Source organism: Mobula birostris, chromosome 14 (assembly GCF_030028105.1).
Source record: "Mobula birostris isolate sMobBir1 chromosome 14, sMobBir1.hap1, whole genome shotgun sequence".
In the NCBI taxonomy this organism is placed as follows: domain Eukaryota; kingdom Metazoa; phylum Chordata; class Chondrichthyes; order Myliobatiformes; family Myliobatidae; genus Mobula; species Mobula birostris.
This window is the reverse complement of record NC_092383.1, coordinates 39,302,074-39,320,527: the sequence shown is the minus strand read 5'-3', so window position 1 is coordinate 39,320,527 and position 18,454 is coordinate 39,302,074. Positions and strand designations below refer to the sequence as shown.

General features: G+C 42.3%; 1 protein-coding gene across 1 annotated transcript in view; it reads right to left on the bottom strand.

The window, feature by feature from the left end:
- Positions 1-7,463: 7,463 nt before the first annotated feature.
- The window catches only part of cemip (cell migration inducing hyaluronidase 1), a 215,876-nt gene continuing 204,885 nt past the window's right edge, over positions 7,464-18,454 (bottom strand). Inside the window, exon 29 of the mRNA XM_072278406.1 lies at positions 7,464-8,555. Within this exon, the coding sequence (XP_072134507.1) occupies positions 8,428-8,555 (128 nt within the window). The 3' untranslated portion in view covers positions 7,464-8,427. The remainder of the gene's footprint in view (positions 8,556-18,454) is intronic.

The window sequence follows — 18,454 nt, the reverse complement described above, 5'->3', positions numbered from 1 at the left end:
TGTGCAAGGTCGTAAAACTTCATTTTGAAGTACAAATGCCACCATTTGAGCAAAGTTTGAAATCAGTTTGGATTTAATTTTATTCTTGCACAGAAAATTTGAAATCATTAAACTGTCTAACTATTACAGTATTTTGAGCTAGAAAATCATGATATTTTAGACATAAGGCATTAACTTGTTCATCGCCAAATGCGAAGTCACAATCTGCAATTGCAGAGAAATCAAAAGCTGACCATTCTTGTACCTCATCTTCAGGAAACCTTTCTTCTAAATGAACACAAAGACTATTTATAAAAGTCAACAGCGAACTTGTATCTACTGTGACGTTTTCTTCACGTTGTTGGCTTAGCAAAACTTTAACTTTGTCTCTCCACGAAACATTGTCTTCCAGATACTGCTTTCTTATCTTGTTAATTTTGCCTCGTGCAAAACGAAGTGAATCTATCGGTGTCAGGCCACTCTTTTGCAGAATCTTGCACAGTGCAGCCAGTTCATCAAAGACTCACCAGTGTAGGCTTGGAACATGGACAGTTCCACATAGCTGACAAAAAGGCAAGCTTAGCTGGGACCCATGCGACTGCCCGTGGCTACATCTTTTGTTTGAAAGAAGTTGAGGAGCCAAAGGAGAAATTATTAAGAGCTGGGACAAGTTTCACTAGACGGAGGAGAGTGGTGATGGAGGAGAACTGGATTGGGTCTGGTGTCCAGAAAGAAACGGAGAGTTTTGACGCCTTCCTAGTGGGGAATGGAGGTATGTAGGGATTGGACATCCATGGTGAAAATAAGATGCTCAGCGTCAGTGAACTTGAAATCATTGAAAAGATTCAGAGCATTTGAAGTGTCTGTTGTGGTCTGGTCCGTGAAGTCCATATTCCGGTTCATGGTCTGGTCCATTGACCCTTGCTCCAGGTTTTCCCGTCTACCCTGTTTCTGTTCTTGTTGAGCACTAATTGAGCCAGCTGATGCTCGTTGGGGCTGGCTGCATAAATACCTTCAGAGACCAGGGTGTGGCTACTGGATTGTTCATGTCCTTACTCCTTGTATCCCTCCCTCTGCCTTCTGTTTCCTCGCCTGAAGCCCTGCCTTGTCTTGCTGGTAACACTCGCCTCGCCTGAAGTTCTCGTTTTGCCTTGCAATGCCTGAAGCCCTGCCTTGTCTTGCTGGTAACTCTTGCTTCACCTGAAGTTCTGTCTTGCCTTGCATTGCATGAAGCTTTGCCTTGTCTTGCCCTGGAGCCACCCCGTACCTAGCTCCCTTCCTGTCCCTTGCCTCCGTCGGGTAAACCAGGCCGTCTTGCCATTACCTGCGGTTGGTTCTGTCTCTTCCTGTCCCTTGACTCCGTCGGGTAAGCCAGGCCGTCTTGTCATTACCTGTGGTTGGTTCTGTCCCTTCCTGTCCCTTGCCTCCGTCGGGTGGTGATCCGCGCCCTGCCCAGGAGGAGCCTGCCTAGCCTCAAGCCTGAAGACTCCGGCCTCCTGCCTAGCCTCAAGCCTGAAGACTCCGGCCTCCTGCCTAGCCTCAAGCCTGAAGACTCCGGCCTCCTGCCTAGCCTCAAGCCTGAAGACTCCGGCCTCCTGCCTAGCCTCAAGCCTGAAGGCTCCGGCCTCCTGCCTAGCCTCAAGCCTGAAGACTCTGGCCTCCTGCCTAGCCTCAAGCCTGAAGACTCCGGCCTCCTGCCTAGCCTCAAGCCTGAAGACCGGCCTCCTGCCTAGCCTCAAGCCTGAAGACTTCGGCCTCCTGCCTAGCCTCAAGCCTGAGGACTCCGGCCTCCTGCCTAGCCTCAAGCCTGAAGACTCCGGCCTCCTGCCTCCTGCCAAGCTTCGCCTCAAGTCTCTAGCCTCTAGCCTCCAGCCTGAAGACCCCAGCCTCCTGCCAAGCCTCGCCTCAAGCCTCAAGTCTGAAGACTCCAGCCTCCTGCCTCCTGCCAAGCCTCACCTCTAGCCTCAAGCCTGAAGACTCCAGCCTCGTCCTGCCTGCCTGCCAAGCCTCGTCTTTGCCTAGTTCTGGTGTCCAAGTCAGAGGCAAGATCCAGGTTCTGGGTCCTTGTCCAGTCTCTGGCTCGGAGTCCAAGCCCGGGCTTCTAGCTCTCTTGTCCAGTCCTGTTCCGTGTTCCCAGTTTTTGTGTCCATGTCCTTGCCCTCACCCTGTATCCTAGTCCTGTCCCTAGTAGTTCAGTGTCTGTGTCTTGCACTTGGGTCCGTTCCCAGCCACCTCCTTATGACAGTATGACATGGATGTAGATAGGAAGTGACTGAACTGGGGGGAATAAAACAGAATCGAGGTATGCAGATATGAGTTCAGTGGGGAAGGAACAAGTTGAAACAATAGGTCTATTTGGACAAGCAGGTTTGAGGATCTTGGGTAGGATGTAGAAATGGGAGGTGCGGGGTGCAGGAACTATGAGGTTGATGACGGTGGATGGGAGATCCCCAGAGTCAATAAGGTTGGGATTGTGCTGCGCAAAAACTGACTGTTTCATTGGATGTGAAATATGTGAAGTACATTTGTCATTACCAATCTTCTCTGATAGGATCAATGCTGATTTATCAATTATACATTTACTCACTGTGAGCAGCAGGGACATTCTTTCTAAATTACTAATCCAGATTTCCAGTGCTTGGAATTTACTGTTAATGTCATAAGGTGGTGGCTGGGAATGGATCCATGTGCAAGACACAGACACTGAAGTACTAGGAATAGGACTAGGATACAGAGTGAGAGCTAGGATATGGACACGAAAACCGGGAACCTGGAATGGAACTGGACAAGAGAGCTAGGAACCCGGGCTTGGACTCTGAGCCAGAGACTGGACAAGGACCCAGAACCTGGGTCTTGCCTCTGGCTTGGACCCCAGAACTAGGCAAGGACGTGACTTGGCTGGCAGGTAGGACGAGGCTGGAGTCTTCAGACTTGAGACCAGAGACTTGAGAATAGAGGCTTGAGGCTTGGGGTCTTGAAGCTCCTCCTGGGCAGGGCGCGGTACTCCACCCGAAGGAGGCAAGGGACAGGAAGGGACAGAACCAACCGCAGGGTAACGGCAAGGCAGCCTGACTTACCTGGCGGAGCCAAGGGACAGGAAGGGAGCTAGGTACAGGGTGGCTCCAAGACAAGACTATAGGCGAGGTGAGGTGAGAGTTACCGGCAAGACAAGGCAGGGCTTCAGGTGAGGAAACAGAAGGCAGGGGAAGGGATACAAGGAGTAAGGACAAGAACAATCCAGCAGCCATGCCCTGCTCTCTGGAGGTATTTATGCAGCCAGCCCCAACCAGCATCAGCTGCCTCAATCAGTGATCAACAGGAACAGAAACAGGATAGACAGGAAAACCTGGAGCAAGGGTCAATGGACTGGACTGTGAACCAGAATGTGGGCTTCACGGACCGGACCATGACAGTTAATGTGTTCATGAGTTCCACCAACTGCATTTTGTAACAGTAAATTCCAAGGACTGGGATATCAAGGCTACCCTTCTATCTTCCAGTCTTTCCTGGCTTCTCTCTTCTTTGTCACTATTGACCCTCCTATTTTGCTTCATTGATACCTTGCCTTGTGTCTAACTATTTCCATTCTTAGTGAAAGATCTTTTGTTAATTTTGCCTGACCTGCTGTTTTTCATTTTCATCATTACTAGTCCATTTGCTAATTTTTCAAAGATGCTGAGGTGACATTGATGCCCATTTAAAACTAGCACAACTTACCCAACCAATTAACTCTTAAACAGAAGTCACCAAAGTCCTAACAAAATGCTCAATGCAGGGGAGCTGTTACTGTTTTCTTGAAACAGACTTTGGAATGAAACAGTTTTATTGACTTGAATATTTTTTTGGCATGATAATCGTATGCTCACCCGACTTTAGAAAATAATTTGTGTAAGTAGTAATGCAGTTCTCGCCAGTGCCCTGAGAGGGGAGAGTGTAAGCCAGTAGTCAGAGTATTTATCAGTACAATCAGTGTAGATGAGTAACCCAGTGATGTCCTGCATGTGAATTTTTGGAGACCGGAGACTGTTTACGGGATTACTCCTAGTGCCAAGTGCAGATACAGGAGTGTTAAAACTGATAACTGTCTAATAAGAGAAAGGGTGCAGAAGAGAATAGTGGAACTGGTCATCATGCAGGGATATCTGTCAGTGCTGTAGAGAGGATTTCACCTTGAATGGCAGGGGGATGGTACCATGCTACTATAGCTATTACAGCTCAGGGTGTCAGTGTTTGGATTTCAATTCCAGCATCCTCTGTAGGAGTCTCTGTACACTCTCCCCATGGAAAGTATGAGTTTTCTACATGCTCTGGATTCCTCTCCCAGTACAAAAACAGTTAGTTGGGTTAGGTGGGTTTATCAAGATGGCAGAGTAACTGTGACAATAACTTCGTATTGTGTCTACAGACAAAAACACTAACAACAGGCATTCAGTGGCCACTCTGTCAGGTATAGCTGTACAACTGCTCATTAATGGAATATCTAATCAGCCAATCATGTTGAAGCAACTCAATGCGTAAAAGCATGCAGACATAGGTGAAGAGGTTCAGTTGTTCTTCAGACCAAACATTGCATTGGAGAAGAAATGTAACATTAATTATGGAATGGTTGTTGGTGCTAGATGGAGATGTTTGAGTATTTCAGAAACGGCTGATCTCCTGGGACTTACACATTCAAGTTTCTAGAGTTTGCAGAGGATGGTGTGGAAAACAAAAACCATCCAGTGAGCAGCAGTTCTGTGGGGGAAAATGCCTCATTAATGAGAGAAGTCAGAGGGGAATGGCTGGACTGGTTCAAGCTGATGGGAAAGTGACAGTAATTCAAATAGCCACATGTTACAACAGGGTGTGCAGAAGAGCATCTCTGAACGCACAACTTGTTTAACCTTGAAGTGCATGGACCACTTTAAAATCAGTCCAGCCCTTTCCTTCTACGTAGCCCTCCATTTTGGGTTAGGTGGGTTTATCAAGATAGAACAGTAGCTGTGACAATAACTTCGTATTGTGTCTACAGGAGAGTTTGTCAGAGTAATAGGTAGTGAAACAACCAGGGAAAATCTTACCCTGGATCTAGTAATGTACAACGGGCCGGATTTAATACATAAGCTTAGAATAAGGGTTACTCTTAGAAATAGTGATCATAGTAGGATAGAACTATGATAGTTGACAAATGAGAAACTTGGGTTGGAAACTGTTGTGTTTTACTTTACTAAGGTAAATAATAATGGAATGAGGATAGAGTTGAAGGAAGTGGGCAAGCAGTGGCAGATATTTAAAGAGAAAGTTCATGGCTGTCATCAAAAGTACACCCCAGTAGAGATTAAGTAGTGTATTAAATTGATGAGAAGAATATCTGTGTAGACTCAAAAGCTGGGACAGATTCAGAATTCCGTAAAGGAAGATAAAAACGATCACAGAAAGAAAATGAGCTGAGAGAAAACTAGCAAGAAATATTAAAAAAAACATTATTTATATAAAAAGAAAGCAAGGTTCAAATGGAGACCCTTCCCCAAGTGAGTGAGCTGAGAAAACAGCAAAATGCAGAGGAATTAAACCAAGGTTTTGCTTCAGCATTTAGTTTAGACTGTCATGTTGATAGTGAATAATATTGAACAAAAATTAAATGCCATCACTAAAGAACTGATATGAGCCAAACTAATAGGACTAATAAAGCTTGTGCCCCAGACAGCTTACACCCCAAGTTCCTGTAAGATACTGCAAAAGCACTGCAGGATTGACCAGTGAGACACCCCTTTTCAAAGAGGGAGGGAGAGAGACAGAAGGTGGGTAATAATGGGCCAATTAGCCTAACATTCTACAGTTGGAAAAATGTTAGAATCAATTAGCAAGAAAGTATAGTAGCACACGTGAAAAATCATGATCGAATCAGGTAACCGCATGGCTTCATGAAAGGGATATGGCACATATCTTAGTTGTTTGGGATGTTTCAAACAGAGTTGAGAAAGGAGAACAAGCAGATAGTTCACATCTGGACATCCAGAAAGATTAAGGCACAAGAGCCAATTGTGTAGGAGGTAATACGCAGGGATCCCACCTATAACTAGAGGGTGACAGGATCAGCACTGAGACAGCAACTGTTTACAACTTATACTAGTGACCTGCAGGAAGGAAGAGAATAATAGTTGGGAAGGCAAGATTTGAGGATGATATGGTTTATAGAGAGATGGTGATGGGTTATGCCAGTAGGCATAAAGTTGGAGTAAAATGTGAGAAAATGTGAAATTGTTCATTGGGGAAGAACAAGAAATCATATTTTTTAATTGAGAAGAGCATGCAGACAGCCACCGATGAAGGGGTGGGGAGGGTGGTGAGGCTTGTGCACAAAACACAGAATGCAAGGTGCTGCGGGTAACAGGAGCGTGACAGTTAGTGCTGCTGTCTCAGGACTACAGTGACCCAGGTTTGATTTTGCCATCACATGCTGACTGTGTGGTGTTTGCTCATTCTCCCTATGACCTCTGGGTTTTTCTAAGTTCTCCAGTTTCCAATTATTTTATTTAGAGATACACTACAGCACGGATTAGGTTCTACTGACCCTTCAAGCTGCACCACCCAGCAACTCCCAATTTTAACCCTAGCCTAATCATGGGACAATTCACAATGATCAATTAACCTACTACTCGGAATGTCTTTGGACAATGGGAGAAAACTGGAGGAAAAGTATTACTTCTGAGGTTCTGTGAAGGTTCATTAGGATGATCCTGTTTATGGATGGATTGTGCTCGGCAGAAAGGATATATGGATTTAATTGCTGCTCTGGTTAGATTTTAGAACAATGAGTGGTGATTTTATTGAAACAGTTGGGGTATCTCCTTTTGTGAGAGAGATCAGAACAAGTATATTTAAGACTGAATTGAGGAAGACTTTCTTCCTTCAGAGGGATGAGAATGTTTGGAGTTACTCAGTATTGAGCCCTTGGGTTATCTGAAGCTGAGATGGATAGATAGATCACAGGTTAGGAAGCAAATCAAGATTTATGAAGGAACTGAAGGAAAAGTAGACTTGAGGAAGATCAGATCTGACTTACTCTTTATGGTTGTACAACACACACACACACCCACCCACCCACCCCCTCCAGAAAGCATCAGGAATAGGTGGTGACCATTCCGGGTGTTTCTGGTAGAATGGAGGGCGGGTTGGAAAGCGGATGGGAGATGAATCACATCCACTGCTTCACCAAGCTGGAGAAGATATTCCTTCTCATGGCTAATGTGATTACTGAATTACCCCCTAATTGAGTTCTTCTGTAGTTATATTCTGCAAAGACATCTTTTCGCATAGCCTAAGTACTTTGAAATGTGTGTGACAATCTGCAGTGTATTTGGAGCTGCCTAATCAAGCCATTCAATTATGGGCTGGGTGGCTCTTTAAATGTGACCAAAGGAGAACACAAAATGGCAAAATGGGATGCTCTTTGTCTTATTTATTGTAACTTTGGTTCTTTTTCTGGACCAGGAGCTATTCATGTCCAGAGGATTCAGACATACATTACATGATGTCATCCTGTGCCTTCTGAAGTTAGGAAACACTAGAAATAGAAGCGTGGCAATTGAATGATCTTGATTTAGTTCCACAATATCTCAATCTCACCCACAAATGATCGCTGTCACTGCGTTAGAGCAATCTGGGTTGCAGTGGGCTGTGAGATCCAGGTTCCAGCGTCAGTGCAACTATTATTGAAAAACTTCAGTAGTGCCAGTATTTTAGAAAAAGAATCACTGATTATGACCTTCAAACATTATTTGGTCATGTATGGAGACACATTTGGCAGTCAACACAAAGTCATTACAAATCTCTTCAGCTTTACATTTATTGTGAAACCACTGTTAGACAATCTTTGTAATTTATACAAATGATAGGTTATAAATTACATTTCTTTAACCCAAAGGTCCTCTTGAAATACATCTCAACTCTAATAAATTACAATCTCAGCCAACACTTAAAATACCATTGTTTCTGAACAGTGACGTTACCAAATAAAGCAACAGCTAAATGTAAAATATATGAAAATTGTACAATACTGTCCCAAAATTGCCTTGGCATTGTGATCCATAGGGTTGTGTTGCCTTCTGTACTTAATAAATAAATAAGAAACTTACATACAATAGAAAATAAAGACAGATTGAAAACACCTTAACAATACATACACGGGAAGAATAAGGTATCCGAAAAATGACCAGCTATTTCGGGAACAAGGAAGGGTTTGAGTTAAAATGGCTTCTCAAGTACTGTCTACAAATATTATTACCAGTTTTTGAAACAAGCCATGTTCATTGACAAATAAACACAATGATAAATACACCATACTACTGCAACGTCTTAGGAGTTTTGACTATGTTCCCACAGACAGCGTTTAAAAATCAGTAGTAGTTCCACTATCAATCCTGTATACCCAGACCAGTATGTGGCCTCAGCTCAAAGTATAATCTCTCATAGCTTCAACTTCTTCATGATGGGAATTGGAAGAACCTCATGAAGTTTTGCTGTATCTTCCCCAACTGCAAGTTTGACCCATGCAGGTTTGAAACTTCCTTTATATCCCACGAATACCAACTTATCTGAAATAAAATAAGCAGTGTAACAGGTAAAGTAATCCAAATTTCAAAAATGCTTAGCAACAGATGATCTACGAAACGTTAATATTGTAACCTATCAACATGCCTCAGCAATTTGAATAGAGATATTTTTTCAATATTGTGAAAAGCATGATATTAATCAGCAGCTTTTAAAAGTAAATATCAGGAATAAACTAAAACTGGATAGAATCTGAAGCAAGAACAAAACACTGGAAAAACTCAGCCAGTTAAGCGGCATCTCTGGAAAGAAAAAACAGTCAACATTTTGATCCAGTCGCCCTTCTCAGAACTGAGAGACTGGAGGGTTAAAAAAAAATAAATAAAAACAAACAAAAACATAAATACTGGTAGAAGTGAAAAGCAGAATAGTATAGACCAAAAACAAAAAGAGATGCTGGAAAACCAGAGCAACACGTGCAAAATGCTTGAGGAATTCAGCAGGTCAGGTAATATCAATGGAGAGGAATAAACATTCAAAGTTTAGGGGCAAGAAATAGCCTTGAATTTTCAAAATGCAGAGTTCCTGCAGCATTTTGTACATGTTCTTCTAGTATAAACCAAACTGTTGATTCAGTGTAGGCTATTTTCATCCTAGCACAGTCATGGTCTCATCTAGCATTACACTAATGTCCACTAGAATGTTTTAAGATAAACAGTTTGAATTACTGTTCTCATAAGGAAGGAAAATGCTTCAGTTAATTTGGTACTGATCAAGCCATCTTTAAACTCTAATTCCAAGAGAAGGAATTTGTACAATGCCTACAAAGGGGCTGTTTAGAGCTGTTTGAGCTTGACCCACAAGGGAAAAGGCAATTTTAGATTGGGTGCTTTGTAATGAACCAGATTTAATTACGGAGTTTAAGGCAGAAGTCCCCTTAGGAGGCAGTGATCATAATATGCTAGAATTCACCTTGCAATTTTAGAGGGAGAAGCTAATATTGGATGTATCAGTATTGTAGTGGAGTAACGAGAACTGCAGAGGCATGAGAGAGAAGCTGGCCAAAGATATTTGAAGGGAACACTAGAAATGATTACAGTAAAACAGAGTTTCATTGTACCTATGTATAATGACAATAAAGATCATTCAATTCAATTCAATGGCTGGTGTTTCTTACAGCAATTTGGAAGATGCAGGATAGATACATTTCAAAGGCAGTGATTTCAAAAAGGAGGAGACAACTGTGCTTGACAAGGGAAGTCAAAGACAGCAAAAAAAAACAAAAGAGAGGACATATAATACAGCAGAAATTGATGGTATTGGGAAGCTTTTAAAAACTAACAAGGGAAAGCAAAAAGCAATAAGGAGAGAAAAGATGAAATGTGATGATAAGGTAGCCAATAGTATTAACGAGGATACCAAATTTTTTTTCAAATTTACTGTATAAAGAGTAAAAGAGAGGTGAGAGTGGATATTGTTATGGGGAGAAGGCAGTAGAATAGGATTGAGAGGGATAATAAATCAGCCATGATGGAATGGCAGAGCAGACTCGATGGGCTGAATAGCCCAATTCCGCTCCTATGCTTTATGGTCTATCATGTTATATTGGACTGCTGGAGTGGTACGAATGGGGCACAAGGAAATGGCAGATGAACTTAATAAGTATTTTGCGTCAGTCTTCACTATGGAAGATACCAACAGTATTCCAGAAATTCAAGAGTGTCGAGAATGGGGAGCAGAAGTAAGTATAGTTGTTATTACTAAGGAGAAAGTGCTTGGGAAGCTGAAAGGTTACCTGGACCAGATGGACTACCCACCAGGGTCCTGAACAAGGTAGCTGAAGAGGTTGTGGTGATCTGTCATGAATCACTAAATCTTGGAATGCATCTGGAGGACTGGAAAATTGCAAATGTCAATCCACTCTTTAAGAAGGGTGGGAGGCAAAAGACAGGAAATTATAGACCATTTAGCCTGATAAGTGCTTGGTAAGATGTTGGAGTCCATTATTAAGGATGAGGTTTTGGGGTACTTGGAGCACATCATAAAGGCTGTAGTCAGCATAGTGTCCTTCAGGTGAAATCTTGCCTGAGAATTATTTTGGAATTCTTTGAGGAAATAACATGCAGGGTAGACAAAAAAGAGTCACTGGTTGTTGTTTATTTGGATTTTCAAAAGCCCTTTGAGAAGGTGCCACACATGAGGCTGCTAAACAAAATAAGAACCTATGGCATTACAGGAAAGACACTAGCATGGATAGAAGATTGGATGAATGGCAGAAGGTAAAGAACAGGAATAATGGGGGTCTTTTCAAGTTGGCTGTTAGTGACTAATGGTGTTACACAGGAGTTGGTGTTGGGAACTCTTCATTTTACATTGTATGTCAATGATTTTGATAACGGAATTGATGGCTTTGTGTCCAAGTTTGTGGACATTACAGAGTTAGGAGGAGGGTCAGGTAGTGTTGAGGAAGCAGGGAGCCTGCAGAAGGCCTTAGACATATTAGGAGAATGCACAAAGAAGTGACAGATGGAATACAGTGTAAGGAAGTATATAGTCATGTAACTTAACAGAAGGAATAAGGGCACAGTCTATTTTCTAAATGGGGAGAAAATTCAGAAATCAGAGGTGCAAAGGGACTTGGGAGTCCTAGTGTAAGTTCCCTAAAAGTTAACTTGCAGGTTGAATGGGTAGTAAAGAAGGTAAATACAATGTTAGCATCCATTTTGAGAGGACTAGAATATAAAAGCGAGGTGTAATGCTGAGGCTTTATAACGCAGTCGTCAGGCCACACTTGAGCGGCTTTGGGCACCTGAGCTAAGAAGGCATGTGCTGACATTGGAGAGGGATTGGAGAGCGGTCGGAGGAGGTTCACAAGACTGTTTCTGGCAATGAAAGTGTTAACATATGAAGAGTGTTTGATGGCTTTGTCCATGTGCTCACTGGAATTTAGAAGAATGAGGGAAGACCTGATTGAAACCTACTGAATATTTAAAGCCCAGATAGAGTGAACGTGGAGAGGATGCTTCCTATAGTGGAGGAGTCTAGCACCAGAGGACACAGACTCAGAATACAAGTACATCCCTTTAGAACAGAGATGAGGAGCAACTTCTTTAGCCAGAGGGTAGCGGATCTGTGGAATTTATTGCCATACTTTTCTGTGTTGGCAAAGCCATTGGGTATATTTAAAGCGGAGGTTGATAGGGTTTTGATTAGTAAGGGTGTCAAAGGTTACGGGGAGAAGGGACGAAAGTGCGGTTGACAGGATAATAAATCAACTATTATTGAATGGCAGAACAGACTCAATGGGCTGAACAGCCTAATTCTGCTTCTATGTTTTATGGTCTTATGATCCAATGGGGTCAGATTTTACAAGGTCATTTGGGAAGGAGTGTTGTCACCTGAACAGTTCAATTTTGAAATGTGGCCAAGGATCTTCTTATGAAAGGACAAAAAAGTTTTAGTTTAAAACTTAGTCTTGAGGATGACTGTAACAGTGCCTCAGTCCCTCAGTACTGAACTGGGCGCAGATGCCAAAATACTGGGCTCCAGGCTGCACAGCAGGAGCTGAAGTTAAGGGTCTGAGTTGAGGGAAATTGCAAAATAAATAACACGGACAGATATATAGGTCTAGAAGTTGGATTCTTTTGTTGCCTGACTCCTCTGTACAGATTTTAAATGCAAGTGATTATTTCAGGTGATTATTTGCAGATGAAATCACGCAATCAGGAAACTGGAATGGGTGCTCTGTGCATTAGTATTGATCACATCTGATGTTATCATTGTATCAAGCATGTATTTAATGTATAATGCCTATTATGGCTCCTAGCAGGATAAACTAGAGCTCTGAGGTGAGTTCTACAAATGAGCACAGAAATATCGAGGGATACTTTGATCTGAAAATCCCACTGATCCTGCATTCTGATCTGTCGATCAACACATCTGCTACACTCGTCCGCAGTGATCAAAATATTCTGTGAATCAGTTTTCTTTCTCCTTCATTGTTAACAAATTTTGAATTCTTTATTGTTACGGGGCCAATCAGAGCTTGAGTGCATCAGCTTAGTAGATAGTGTTGGGGGTGGCCACACACCTTCTCTGTGTTTCCCAAACCTCTGTTACAGCTTTTTATACATCGTGCCTCTAAGTCCTTTTAGTCTGTCATACTTCTAAGCTAACCAAGGACGTGGCAATGGCGATGAACACATAAGTTATCATTTTGAAATATGCAGGCTCTGCTTAAGCACATCCTTTAGTTTAAACCGTAATGCTGTCCCAATCTTCTTGCTGGCCAGTTTCACCATTGATTTTATCAGGACATTGGCCTATGCCAGGAACAACATGATTGCAACAGAAAGTGCACAAGAGGCTGTGGTGATAAGAATAGGTTGGATCAATTGGATTTATTCATTGGAAACTGGGAGATTGAAGTGACCTTGCAGAGATTTAAAATTATGAGATTCATAAATAGAAACAGATAGAAACTTTCTCCCAAGGCAGGGGAGTCTTGAAGTATAGGGCATAGGTTTAAGGTGAGAGGTTGTTCACACAGAAGTTGGTGAAGATCTGGAGTGAGATGCCAAAGGAGGTGGTGGAGGCCGATGCATTTAAAAAGACACTGCTGAAGCAGGGCTCCCGGATGGCTGTTGGAGTTTGTACTTAGTGAGGGTGGGGTATAAATGCCGAATAATTTTTGCTGTGCCTCAACACCGTCACATAACTTGAGTTCAACCTCGAGTCAATCACAACTACTGCATGTGAACTGAGAGCCCTGGGAAAAATGACAGAACCGAAAAATTAGAACCAGACTGTTCAGAAGTGAAATCAAGGAGAAATTTTCCTGCATGAAGTGTAAGATCTACAAAAAAAAACTCTGCTTCTAAAGGCTGTGCATATTGGAGGTCAATTGAAATTGTCAGCATTGAGATTGACATATTCCAACGGTCATTTCCCAGGGTTAAACACAAACTGAGTATATAGCATCAGAGAGATTGGACTGCCTGGGGTTACAGTACTGTTGGATTGGAGGGTCAAATTATTGTTCTTCTGTAGTTTAATCATTCCTATGCTTGCTTGTTTTTTTATATAGTTATCTATATACATGTGATTACTCAGTGAATTTTCCAGTTATTGTATTATATTGTATTGTAGCTGCTTCTGTATTTTTCTAGAAGCATTTTAGTTTTTCTGCAGCAAGTGTCACACCTCGAGTATTTTATAGGTTAATTGTTATCACCGCAATGTTCTTCTATTTTTAGTCTGAGCTTTGGTCTTTCTCTTTTTCTTTTGTTCATTCTTTATCTTGTAACATTTAATAAATATCTCTAAACAAAATGTTTTATTCCACATTCTTGACTTCTGAAGAATTTCCAGATCCAACAGTACTGAAACTTAGCAGAACTTTGAACTTTCTGCTTCAGTGCATGGAAAGTGGAAAGATGGAGAGGTGAATCCACTGTCTACCACTTGGTGTCACCCAGAGCACATCAAAACAACATGAAACATTTTCAAAATAAAACACACCTGGGGTAACATGTTATTCTAGTACAGTAATAGGTTTATAACAGTGGAGTGGAAAATGTTATATCAGAAAATGTATTCACAAGGGAAGGGAACTCACACTTTATGTAAAATCTGTGGTGTCTGATCAAAGATTTTAACCCATTGAATGTTTTGTTTATTAAGTAACTATCAGCAACAAATAGAATTGAACAAGAAGCAAAATGAAAAAAGAAACTTTTTGGTGCCATTAACTGGGTCAAGATTGGTTAAAAATGCTTCAGTCACATGTGAGGAAAGGGATAATAGTTCAGAAATTCAGAGGATTGGAGTATCAAGTGTCCACTATCCAAACCCAGACCAGCGATCAGGAAGACTAAACATTCCAGTTTATTGGAGATCCTGACCTCCCATTCCAATGACATGTGAGTATGACACACATATAACAGGAGTGGAGGCTGAGGAGGAAAATTACTGATGGAACGTTAGAGCACTTTTCTTAGCTCCAGAGCTTGACAGCTCACCTTGTAGGAGCCACGCTTAAATGAAGGGCACTTTTCAATCATCACCATTTACAATATGTATACCAGGAATCATATTCTGAAATAGAGCTTTCCAAACGTTTACCACAGCTAAATGGTGGTTCATTTATTCTGAGACTATACTTCCAAGTTCTAAACACTCCAACTAGGGGAAACAGCCTTTAACATCTACCCTGTAGACCCTTCACAGAATCTTGCAAATCTCCTGGAAAACACTTCTTATTTTTCTCAATTCTAACCAATTTAGGCCAATATTCCTCAATTTCTGTTCCTAGGTCCAGACCCCAAAAATTAGCCTGGTGATTCTATATTGTGCTGTTGCCAAGGCTTGCATACCTTCCTCCAGATAACATCTCCACACACATCTCCAAATCAGATCTCAACAAACCTCTGTATAATCTTGGCAACAGTTCCTTGTATTTTTGCTCCAGGTGCCTCACAATACGTCAAAACATCACTTGACTTCAGAACTGCTTTTCGTACCAGAATATCTAATTATACCCCTTGTGAAACAGTGACTCCAAGATTCCACTATGCATCAATACTTCCTTGCTTCTCACAGTTTATAATTTATTCTATTCTTTCTCGAGGCGAGAAGACTGCAACTAGCGGGGCACTGTCTACACCACCCCGAGCTACCTGCCAGCCTGGTCACCATATGGGAGCCCAAGCACGGGAGGATGAACCCTGGGCACCCTCCCAAGACTATGGTCAACACGCTCCTAGAAGACAGCGGCGCGGCTAATGTAGATGAACTGAACACACTGATGAGGGAGAGGGAGAAGTGGAGAGTCCATCATCGTGCCCGATGCCGGCCCCCTAGGCCTGAGTTGATATAGTAGTACTATTCTTTCCTTCTTCCTGCTATGCAAGAACTCCCATTTTACTAGGTTATATTCCATTTGCTATAACTAATGAACTTTTCAATGAAGTCTTTTGCCTGATATGTACTCAGTGTTTGCTGTTCTGCACAGAACCCACCGGAGTGTCCTCTCCATGGGCCAGCTTGCCTCTGACCTGTGCATTGTGGTGTGAAGTAGGAGTGAGCTGACACATCCAAGTCTCTCCAGACTCATCGCCGAGCTGAAGGGCTGACCACAAACATTGCAGACAGATGGATTGTACACCCTTCATGTGAAGCCTGTGAGGGGTGGTTGTCACATATAGCAGGAGCGCAAATATTTGAATGGGTTGATTGACTTTGTTAAAAAGATAAATGTAGTTAAGTGTTTGTATTTTCTTTACTCTTAATATTTAATCACATAAGTTTCTACTAGTATACTTCTGAAATTGTTCAGATTGTTTTTACATATTTCTCAGCATGTACTGAAAGCTCAAAGGGCATGACAGTGGTCTGGCTAGTAGAGCTGCTGTCTCACAGCTTCACTGATCTGGGTTCACTCCTGATCTCCAGTGCTGTCTGAGTGGAGTTTCCACGTTCTTCCTGCTGTGTAGGAAGAATTTAAGGAGGGGAGTTGATAAGAATGTCAATAAAGTAAAATAGTTTAGCTAGGATTAGTACAAAAAGGGGTGCTTAATGATCAGCATGGACTCAGTGGGCCAAAAGACTCTTTCTGTGCTGTTCATCTCCATAACTTCGTGGGAGTGTGACGTTTTATGTTCAGGAGGCAGGGTCTAAGAATCAGCCACCTGAAGCCCAGTCTCTGCTTGTGTCCTCATTGTCCCAGGGGATGTTCACAGGAGTGGGACCTAGGGTGAATGGACCTGTGGAACTGCAGGAAGAGGGCTATTCTAATTGGACAGGGAACTAGCGTGAACTTTCCCATTGAGGGAAATTGTTAATAACTGAGGGTTAGAAATTATTCTTGTCAATCTGAAAGCAACCCATTTATAGAAACAGATTGTATCTACAGCATAGGAGGGGCTATTTGGCCCATTATGGCCATCCTGGCTATCTACCAAAGCAATTCATTAGTTCCAATACATTGTCCTTTCCCAACACATTTTCTCCTCCATGTAGTTATTCATTTCCCTCTTGAAGGCCACAATAGGTTCTGCCTCTTCACATCTGCAGTCAGTTCAGCCCAGATCCAACGCCATGCATCACATTCAATTTCCTGGTGTTACTCTCACCTACCCCTTTATATTGTACTTGGCCCTCAGTCTTACCCATGTAAGAGAGCAGCTTCCCATTATTCACTGTGTTCATACCCTTAATCATTTTATAAACTCCCCCCTCAGCTATCTCTTCTTGAAAGAAAACAGTCCTAACCTCTCTAACCTATCTTTGTAACCTATTTCATTTTCTCACAAACTCTAGTAAACCTTTCTTAGACCCCAGTATTGCCTTCACACCCTTCCTACCTTATGGTGACCAGAAATGAACATAATACTCCAGTTGAGTCAGGTCCAGTGTTTTTACCAAAGGTTTTTATTTTTTACTCTTTGTTTCCTATCCTTTGACCAAGGCAACACACACAAGATGCAGGAGGAACTCAGCAGGTCAAGGAGCATGTATGGAAATGAATAAATAGTCGAAGGTTCAGACCGATACCCTTCATAGGGAAAGCTGGGAGACAGTGCGAAAAGGAGGATAGGTGATAGAGAAGGGATGCAGTTAGACCGATGGTTTGAGATGTGTCTATTTTAATGCGAGGAGTATTATGAATAAAGCGGATGAGCTTACAGCATGGATTAACACTTGGAGCTATGATGTTGTGGGCCATTACAGAGACTTGGATGGTGCAGGGGCAGGAATGGCTACTTCAAGTGTCAGGCTTTAGATGTTTCAGGAAGGATAGGAAGGGAGGCAAAAGAGGTGGGGGCGTGGCACTGTTGATCAGAGATAGTGTCATGGCTGCAGAAAAGGAGGAAGTTATGGAAGGATTATCTATGGAGTCTCTGTGGGTGGAAGTTAGGAATAGGAAGGGGTCAATAACTCTACTGGGTGTTTTTTTATAGACCACCCAATAGTAACAGGGACATTGAGGAGCAGATTGGGAGACAGATTCTGGAAAGGAGTAATAATAACAGGGTTGTTGTGGTGGGAGATTTTAATTTCCCAAATATTGATTGGCATCTCCCCAGAGTGAGGAGTTTAGATGGGGTAGAGTTTGGTAGGTGTGTTCAGGAAGGTTTCTTGACACAATATGTAGATAAGCCTACAAGAGGAGAGGCTGTACTTGCTCTAGTATTGGGAAATGAACCTGGTCAAGTACCAGGTCTCTCAGTGGGAGAGCATTTTGGAGATAGTGATAACAAATCTATCTCCTTTACCACAGCATTGGAGAGGGATAGGAACAGACAAGTTAGGGAAATGTTTAATTGGAGTAAGGGGAAATATGAGGCTATCAGGCAGGAACTTGGAAGCATAAATTGGAAACAGATGTTCTCAGGGAAACGTACGGAAGAAATGTAGCAAATGTTCAGGGGATATTTGCATGGGGTTCTGAGTAGGTACGTTCCAATGAGACATGGAAAGGATGGTAGGGTACAAGATCCGTGGTGTACAAAGGCTGTTGTAAATCTAGTCAAGAAGAAAAGAAGAGCTTACGAAAGGTTCAAAAAACTAGGTAATGATAGGAATCTAGAAGTTTATAAGGCTAGCAGGAAGGAGCTTAAGAATGAAGTTTGGAGAGCCAGAAGGTGCCTTGGCGGACAGGATTAAGGAAAACCCCAAGGCATTCTACAAGTATGTGAAGAGCAAGAGGATAAGACATGAGAGAATAGGACCAATCAAGTGTGACAGTGAAAAAGTGTGTATGGAACCGGAGAAAATAGCGGAGGTACTTAATGAATACTTTGCTTCAGTATTCACTATGGAAAAGGATCTTGGCGATTGTAGGGATGACTTGCAGTGGACTGAAAAGCTTTAGCATGTAGATATTAAGGAAGAGGATGTGCTGGAGCTTTTGGAAAGCATCAAGTTGGATAAGTCACTGGGA